Here is a 9,687-nt window from a genome sequence, read left to right as displayed (position 1 = left end):
AGCGGGGCGGCCTTGAGTCGTGGCCGGGGCGGTGGGGCCTCCCGCTTCCGGGCCAGGAGCTGATCCCTGGCCTTGCCCCACTGGGGCCGGGGCCGTGTTTGTGCCTGGTGCCCCGGCCTGGTCTGGGCCTGTACTTGGGGCAGCTCGCACGGGGGATTCGACATGAAGGGACGGGAAGCGCCTCCGGAGGCAAGAGGCTGGGGTGGCCCTCAGGCGCACAGGCTGCCCCGGGGCGGGGGCCTGGGGCAAGCGCCCTTTGGCCTGCCATCCGGACTTCGGTCAGCCTTGTTCCCCACTGCTGCCTGCCTGGAGCCCGAACTGGCAGGTGACGTCCATGGCGTCTCTTCATTGAGGTGTGGACGCAGAGTGCAGGTCCACTCGACTGCAAATGAAGCATCGCACGATTGCAGGATCAGTCACCTCTGTAGCTTTATGTCAAAAAGTGGTTGCCTGTGCCCATAAGAAGCAGCCGTATTTAAGGCTATAGGGCTATATAAGGCCCTGTTTAAGTATCCACTTTTTAGGGGAAGTGGGAAGGGCCTCGGCACCCCTACTTTAAGTAGAAGCAGTGGCTCTTTTGCCTAGTGGTCAGTTTCAGGCAAATTGAAGAGAAAATAATCTGTATTAGAAAAGACTTTGTTTTTGTCTTCAAACAGCCGAGTACAGTTCACAGCTGCTGCTTAACTTGAGCAAAGCCCCTAATCACTGAGCTCTGTTCACTGCGAGCAGCTGTATTATAGATGCCTGCAGCTCTGGGTTTGTATAGTTAAATCTCATGATGGAGCTAAAGTATTGATTCTGAGTGCTTGTTCTTTAACCCCAAGAGGGAAAGCTTTGTCCCTCTTTTTGAGAAATGTTTTGCTTGCACCATTTATTGATCTTTAAAGAAAAGGCTAGTGATAGAAAAATGCATTGAAGTTAGATTGGTTGAAACATCAGCAGCTTTCCCTAGTGTAGAGTTGTGAGAGAATTTAAAGAACTTTTAAATCTGAATTTTGGGGGGTGTTAAACAGGCCAGTTAAACAAACCAACCACAGAACTTTTTTTTGTTGTCAAGAATTGCACTCAGTCTTTTTTGGGGGAGGAGGTGAAAAAGCTTGGGGCGGGGGGTGGGAATTACTGATGTAGCTAATCCATAGCTAGACTTGTTTTCCTGCTTCCACTCTTCTAATTGAGCTCGAGCTGGGTTTGTTTTGAAAGCTGGTTACAGTGCTGAAACTGTCCTGTGGCAGATCCCAACATCAGTCAGCAAAGACTGGTTGCTTACTTTTCTTTTTTTTCTTTTCTTTTCTTTTTTTTTTTGCATGGGTGGAAGATGCTCCACTGACCTGTTCCATAGCTTGAAATAACTGCATAGGAAGTGGGGTTGATTTGCCATGTGGTTTCTCTATACATGAGCATTGTGGGTCATGGGTAGTGCTTGGTTAGTGAGATGTCTTTCAGCTGGAACATACAGAACCTTCTGCTTTCAGGAGGCCTCTTCTTTAGGAGCTCTTTGCTTATTGTGGATCAAGTCATTATTTACTGCTGAAGCAGATCAGCCTGGCAAAGTTCAGTTAATTTGCAGCCCATAGAGTTCTACTGTGTTGCTTACAGACGGCTTCCTCTTTAATACACTGGTGCTGTCTGACAAAAATATTTGTCCCTGCTTGTCATCTCTGCTGTGAAGTGAGTGCTCTTATCAAAGTGATACACTTTTTTCACTGTTACTTAGACAAATCAAGTGCAGCTCTTTGTTAAAGCCTGTTTAACTGGAGTTCTGTAGTTCTGGATTTGTACAGTTACATCTTGCTCTGGAGCTAAAGTATTGATTTTGAGTGATTGCTCTTTAACACCAAGAGGGAACCCAGTTTCCAGAAACATTTTACTTCCATCCTTTATTGATTCCTGAGGAAAAGGTAAGGGATAGAAAAATGCATTCATGTTGGGTATTGGTTGAATCTAACTCGTCTGTGATCTATCACCTTCTTGGAGTTGGGATGCTTCGCCTTTGGCTGGTTGAACACAGTTGTCAGTACAATTAAATCTCATGTCATCTTTGTATTATAGGCCTCAGAAGCTGGAATGGCTTTCTTGAATGTTAAGGAGCTAGCCTTGAGCTCTTGGCAAGGGGGGCTTAGGTTATGGGATGGTTGGATGTTGCAGGTCATCTAGTGGGATCTGAAAAGGACACTGAGAACTACAGGAGCTTTCAATTGGCATTGCACAAAGCCTTTGCAGGAGTGTGCACAGAGTGTGTGTTAATAAAACAAACTAGTTTCTCTGAGCAAGACTTGCCAAGTTAACTTCTAAACAGGAACACCAGAACCAGGTTGGCCAACTGGAGTTAAGTGGCTTCTCTAAAACTGGTGCACAGAGTTGACAGTCTGGGGTGCCCTAATCCCAAATACACAAGGTTGCATGGGAAGGGACCAGTTTCTTATGATGCACACCTCTTTGTTTTAAAAAAACAAACCCAAGATGCTTAAATGGGGAAGTGGCAGTGGATTGTGTAGCACCTTTATTCATATTTTCCTTGCTTAAAGTACTTTAAAGTATTACTTGAAACATGTTGGCAAGGGGCTCAGCTTCAGAGTAAATCTGCAGTATAGAATGCATGTTGCTTCTTGCTAGATATGGAGCAAGCGTATTTTGGATGATCTTCATAGGACAATGGTTCCTGACCTTCTAACAACTGTACCAATTTGTGTGTGCTGCATTGACCAACATTTGATGCCTTCCATTAAACTAGTCACTAAATCACAGCTTGGCAGCACTAATTCCTAGTTTTGTTGTCCAAGCAGTCCAAATTTCATTGCGTATTAGAATGTATGTGACCTGAATTGGTGGCAGGCAGTGGTGCCCAGGCAGGGTACAACAGTTTAATTGGAGAAATGATGTTGGAGCATGTGCATAGCAGTAGAGGTGCATGTAACAATGGTTTGGACACCTACAGTGGATCATTTGAGATGTGGCCTAAAGTTCTGTTTGTACTAGAGCTGTCTCTGAAGGCTGTTGGTCAGGCACTGATGGTTCTAGGTTACTTGCCAGAAGAAGGAATTAGATGGGATTCAAAAATACAATGAATAAGGGACAAAATAACACCATCTGTTACTCATGTTCCAGTACAGATCTCAGCACTCTTATTTATTTTTATTTTTTTGGTTTTGTTGCAGGTGTGGGCAAGAGCAGCTTGCTGTTGCGTTTTGCAGATAATACTTTCTCAGGTAAGTGGTTTTTTTTAATTCATTTCCAATAGCAAAGTAACCAAGGACCAGCCAAACCCTGCAAGCTGTCTTTCTGTCACTTGACACAGCTAGCAGTACTAGAAATCTGTGATCTTTTCAGCACCACTTCTCTTGGATCAGCCATATGAGCCATTTACTTTAATCACCAGTTGTAAGCAAAAATCTCAGTCTCTGGATTAATATAGAAACCTGAAGCCAGCTTAATTTTTTAATATGTCCACTGTCTCTTGGACCTGTGGGATTTGGATTGATTGATTACTGTAGGTAAACTATTTTCAATTACCTTTTCAATGACTTTACATAAAAGAAACTATTAAAATGGACTGTATTTAAAGGAAAAATAATTGCACAGGTACTTGCTACAAATATTGACCTCTGGATTCCTGTGAGTGAAATATCTGTGAATGTTAGCCTTCTTTTGAGGATTTTTATTGCTTATTGTCTACTGCAGCTGCAGAATAGCTAGACTTCTTGCTGTTGAATTTAATTTTGGTGAAAATAGCCTTGAGCCATCAATAATTGTTATACATATGACTTAAGAGGCCTATCTAAAAGGAGACCAGCTAGAGTAGACAGAGGAACAGGGTCCCCCTGAGGCTGTTGCTAGACATGGTGTATACACGTGTCGTGGTAAATATTGTGGAATCTGATGTTGGGAGGATGAAAGGGCAGGCTCTCACTTGCATACATCCTTCCCCTCTGTAGGCAGCTACATTACCACAATTGGAGTAGATTTTAAAATCCGGACGGTTGAAATAAATGGAGAGAAGGTGAAATTACAGATCTGGGACACAGCTGGACAAGAGCGTTTCCGGACTATCACATCAACGTGAGTATAGCCGAACTTTTGATGTGACAGTTGGCTACAAGCATGGCTATTGTAGACTACTAAAAACATGGCTTGGACATTGTAGAGTGGCAGTTTCTCAGATTAATGCTGTTCTGTATCATTCTGCAGGAATTTTCTTCTTACCTCTTGGTATGGCATGTGGAGGGGATGGGTTTACAGTTAAAGTACTCCTTTGAAGTAGGGACTTCTGGGTTCCAAACTCTCCTACAGATTTTCCTGAATGACCTTTTACAAGTTGCTTAAGTCTTCTGCTTTCAGTTTCCCAACTGTAAAGTTTGGGGATAACATTTCCCTTTCTATATAAACTAGTTAATATAACCTCTCAGTAAAATGCATCTTTTGATGGAATATGTTACAGAGGTACAAAGTAATAAGTGTCACACTATCTTTGCAATTTAATGCAGAATTTAAGCATTCAGCATCCATGTGCCTTTCTGTTGGAACTGTTTTGCTGGGTGGGCTATGTTGTGTGAAGTTTTCTTGGAACAGATGCCAAGAGAAAATCAGTCTCTCTTTCCTTGGTTTGAGTTCAATCTTACATCAGTTGTCCTTTGAACAGCATGTGCACAGCTCTTTCCAGTTCCTGAAGAAGCCACACCCAAAATTGCAGCTGCAGCATTGAGAACTCAGAAGAATGAATTGGTTTTGCTAACTGGTAGCAGTCAGTTTAGGCCTTTTCAGGGTTGTGCTGGGGAAGGAGGAGCCTTTTGTTTCCTTTCAAAAACAAACACACAAATGTAGGAGGACCCAGGAGCCTGTCATCATTACTGACTTCTGTCGGGGAGGAAGGCCCTGTTTCTGATAACTGTACTAGGTAGCTGATCCAGAATAAAAGCATGAAGCAGTTGGCTGACATCAGGATGGGTTTCAGAAATTAGGAATGGGAGAACAGAGCCTGATGCATGCTCCACCCCTTTCCTCTGTGTTCCCATATGGCTACTGCTGGATTGCTTTCATTGTTTCATAGAAGGATTTCTCTTGAACAGACTTGGGTAGTTCTCATAGGGCTCCTGTATATGACATCACTTCTTGTTTCAGTGCTGCGGCCAGATTCAGACAGGAAGTGGTGAGGGGGAGGCAGTGAGGCACTGCTGAAGTTCTTATCAGCTGTGCAACACGGGCCAGTCACAACACTGAATTAGTGCTGAGTCAGCAAAGTGACTTCCTGTTTTGAGAGTCTACACTCAGTACTCGGCTCTGAGTTAATGAAACTGAGGAGGCTGATGCCTGCTACATTCAGTACTAGGCACTGTGGTTTTTCAGTGGGGAATGCCAGGAAAAGAAACTTCCTCTTGTGGACAAGAATAGCCATGGAGCTGTCTGTGTGTAACACAATTTGTAAATCTTTTGCTACTCCATCTACTCGCTAGCTAAAAACGAGACACTTCAAGGGTGTTAGAGGATACTTTCTCCATGAGGGTTTTTCACTTCCTAGTGTTTAGACTGCTGCTGTTTTTCATAGGTTTTTCCAGGAAGGCTGAAGATGAGCAAGCGATATTATTACCCGGGAGAGGAACAGGCCCCCAGTGATCCCCTGTCAGTTCGCAGTGTTGTTATGCTTTGGCCATACAGCCTTCCATAGGTGATCCATAAAGATATCTAGCTCTATACATAGCTGCTTGGGTACTTTCATTTTTACTGAGTTTGTGTGGATGACAAATATCTCGGGTGAATACTTGGAAAAAACTGCTCCAAGGCCCCTTCTATATTATAATGGCAAATCTTCCCTCCAGCCAGGTGGTTTGCTCTGGCTCCTTCTGGAGTACCCTGCTGACTTTTTTTTTTTTCTGTTCGTTGTAATCTCTAGTGGCCAAGGTGACCTTTGGGGGAACACACATTGCTTGTATAGATAGTAGATGGCAAGATTGGACTGGTAGAGCTTTTGATTGTCAAACCAGCACAGCAGTTGATCTGCATAGACTGAAACGCTGAATGGTAGAACCAGTAACTGTCTCAAGAGTTTACAAAAGGACTTGGCTAATCAAAAAGTGGGTGGAGTGGTAATAGACTGGCTTAAATTGCTGCAACAAAGGCCGGATTGAGGTTAATTTTATAGGGGGATGGCTTTCCTTTAACGTTTCCTTTTGGCTGCAAAATTCTGATCCAGTGTTCACTTGCACAGTAATAAGCCAAGTATGGCATACAGGCTGGAAGTTGGAGCATATATGGCAATAATAGTAATGGATTTGAAGTGCTTCAGAGCAGACTGAACTGATGAGCAGTAGGGGTGCACCTTTTGGCTGATACTGATGGCCAGTTGAACCAACCATATCGGCCAATGCCTATCTGATAGCCAATATGCAGCCCGGCAGCTTGAGAGCAGCATGTGGCCGGTAAGTCTGGGGAGGGAAGGGGTGTGGTGGTTGCAGATCAAGGCCCCCACGGGGATGGAGGGAGTAGGGCGGGGGCAGGAGCTGCAGGGCAAGGCACAGGACAGAGCCATGGTGGGGCTTGTCAGGGGGAGGGGGGAGGAGCTGCATGCACCCTGGGGGAGGCATGGGGGGCACATGCCCCTGGACTTATGCATGGGGCAAAGGTGGGCTGCCTGCTGCAGACTTGGGGCCAGGGACTGTGCTGGCCTCTTCCTGGCAGGGGCTGGGCTGGGCTGGGGCTGTGCTTGGGGAAGGATGGGTGGCAGTGCTGGGAGGGGGGCTATGGCAAATTTTGGGGTGGCCATAGCTCACCTCATAGCTCCCTCTCCCAGCACTGCTGCCTGCCCTGCCTTGCCCCACCCTACTGTGAGCATAGCCCTGGCCTACCCCCCTGCTGGGAAAAAGCTGGTGCAGCCCCTGGCTTCGAGTCTGCAGCAGGCAGCCTGCCATCACCCCATGCATAAATTGGGGAGGCACATGCCCCCTATCCCTTGCCCGGGGTACATGCAGCAGCAGGGATCTGCCCCCCTCTCAACCCCCTAGATAAGCTGCAAGCAGCTCTGTCCTGCACCCTGCCCTGGCTGTGCAGCTCCAGCCCCTGCCCCACTCCCTTCCTCACCATGCAGGACTCCATCTGCCTCCCCTGGCCCTTTCCCACGCACAGACTTATTAGCCAGACACTGCTCTCCAAAGTGCCAAGCTGCATTTCTGGCCGTGTGCATGCTGCAGCTATATGCTTGCACATGGCATTTATCAATGACATTACCAGCTACAGTGGCCAAAAATGTAGATTACCAATAAGATCAATTTTCCTTTTATCGGTGCCAATCTGATACGGACTGATATATCGATGCACCTCTAATGAGAAATCAATGGCTAAAAACAGGAAATCATTAAAATCTAGTTCTGGTAATCCAGAAGCTGCTGAAGCAAAATAACTTGTGGAAAGCATTAAGAAAGGCAAAAGAACTAATTTTATAAAGCCAGCAACTTAAACTGGATTGAAATTGTAAATAGCAGCAAGATGCGTTTTCTTTCAGTTTTGAAGATCATAATACATTGGTGTATAATGATTTGATAATACTGTGCTATATCTTAACATTTTTTTTTCACAAGATTTCATAGCAAAAACAGAACACATTCATATTGTGTTTACACAGCTGTGTAAACTTCATCATTTTGGTTCTTCCTTCCCCCTCAACTTTGTCTGAACGTTGCACTCCAGGATTTCAGCTTTAACATAAGGCTGGGGGGGAGGGGGGTAGCTCCATTCAACTCGGTGGGGTATTGACTCTGAAGCCTAATATCTGTGCTAAACACCAGCAGCTGTCTTACAGCTGTTCAGTTTAACAGAAACATCAAGTGACTGTACATCATTATTGGATGTAGTCACAGATCCTGAACTAGGAGAAGCAAGTTGCTGTCAGTATCTGCTAGTGTGTGTGGGCAATGAGAACTTTATTCCCTCTTCATGCCCCCATTTAAAATAGCTTCTATCCTTTCCAAAATGTGTGTGTGCTTGGAGGGGGTTGGGAGAGAGACAAGGTATCCCCCTCCTTAATATCAAAACTGCCTCTTGGTTGCCAGAAACACAAAGCTAACTCCCGCTCTTTCCTGCGTGCCAAAAGCCCCATCTGTCTCCTATCCAGTTGCCAAAGCCTACAAGGCAACTTCTGTAAGCAGCTACACGTGTTCAAGACACCATGTATATCACAAAGTTCCTGTATTGATAGTACTGGTCTCTACTGGGTGGAGATAGTGGTCTAATTTGCTGTGTATGATACAAACTCTTAGGGAAGGTAAATGGGTGATATAGAATAGGATGACATGCCTTGGAAGGGCAGTCACTACTTAGCTTAATCTAGGGCAGTGGTTCTCTACCTCCTTTAGCCTCAAGGCCCTCATAACTTTTCTGAAGTTGGTGGGACCCCAGTTGAGTCACTAAGCTATAAGTTCTGAAAAGATCTGGAGGAGCCTTGAGGCTGAAAAATGGAGAAGTACTGATCTGGCTGGTGCCATGTGAGAGTGGGGAGGACTAAGCCTAGTCCTGCTGTGTCCTGGAGCTCTTTCCACTGTCTGTTGTCCCTGCCCCACCTCTAGTCTGTACCTGAGGGGGAAAGGGTGCCCCCACCACTAAGACTAATCCTGCAGGATTTCATGCTGTCTCCCCCCACCCCTCCCACAGTCTCTTCTGCTGGCTGCAGGAGCATGAGAGGTGTGGAGGTGATGATTTGGGCTGCAAAGCATGGCTCCATCCATGTATCTACTTGCAGCAGAGCACATTGCTGGGAGCATGGAGGCAGCCCATACAGGGACTGCCTAGGGGGCAGGACGTGGTGGTAGCAACGGTCCTCGGAGGCAGCCATGGGCACTGCTGAGGTAGCTGGGGAATGTGCAGGGAGCTAGAGTGAGGAAGAGAACGTTTACCTCCTCTCGCAGGGGCTGGGTGGCATGGCATCCTGGTTGAGAATAGCTGATCTAGGGCTACGCTTTATTTCAAAATTCTGCAAAGCCGTAATGAGGGAGTCTTCAGTCAAGGACAAAAATAGCAGTTTTGTGCAGGTGACTGCAGTGCTCACTTGCTGCTGGGAAGTAGTGGGTCAGGCTCAGACTGAAACAGGTTTTATGAAACTCTCCTGCTTTCTGAGTGGAAGGTTTTGGAAGTAAATCTTGTGTCCAGAATCCAAGTTGGAACAGTACTGGGCTGTGTTTAGAAGATGATGGGAGATCACAAAACAAGACATAATGTGCTTTCCTTCTGGAGGTGGATGCAGTGCATGTTGCAGTCATAAGGATAGATTTTTGCCTGTGTGTGCGCACTCTGGATAAAGATATTACTGGTCAAAATAATTTAAATTTATGAAGAAAACTGGGTTTAGTGCGATTTGAGGGGGAACACATGTCTAGGAGTGTCATGATGCATCATAATAGGGACTGATTGGGAAAACTGCCTGGGAAAGGGAGGGAGGAAAATGGGATGAAGATCAGAACACAGGGAAAAAAACAAAGAATTGGCAACCCTGGGGAGCAGAATGTAAAACAGAAGGTGGACAGAGAAGAACTTAAGATATAAACAGATAGAGTGAGAAGGCTGGGGGAGGTGAATAGAGGACGAAGTACAGAGAGAGCAAGTGGACATAGAAATGCATAGGTTCAAGGACTGGAGCAGTCTCTTGCATCTCCAAGACACATCAACAAGATGACATAAAGGAAAGAAAATAATGCAGGGAAAGAGATA

The 9,687-nt window shown here is 45.6% G+C and overlaps 1 protein-coding gene across 1 annotated transcript in view; it reads left to right on the top strand.

Annotated features, from left to right (window-relative positions):
- Positions 1 to 2,868: 2,868 nt before the first annotated feature.
- The window catches only part of RAB35 (RAB35, member RAS oncogene family), a 15,662-nt gene continuing 8,843 nt past the window's right edge, over positions 2,869 to 9,687 (top strand). The window contains exons 1-2 of the mRNA XM_019506783.1: positions 2,869 to 3,206; positions 3,933 to 4,056. Of these exons, the coding sequence (XP_019362328.1) occupies positions 3,044 to 3,206; positions 3,933 to 4,056 (287 nt within the window). The 5' untranslated portion in view covers positions 2,869 to 3,043. The remainder of the gene's footprint in view (positions 3,207 to 3,932; positions 4,057 to 9,687) is intronic.

Source organism: Gavialis gangeticus, unplaced genomic scaffold (genome assembly GCF_001723915.1).
Source record: "Gavialis gangeticus isolate Ggan-Ray unplaced genomic scaffold, GavGan_comp1, whole genome shotgun sequence".
NCBI lineage: Eukaryota > Metazoa > Chordata > Crocodylia > Gavialidae > Gavialis > Gavialis gangeticus.
The sequence above is the reverse complement of the archived record's forward strand: the minus strand, read 5'-3'. Positions and strand labels throughout refer to the sequence as shown.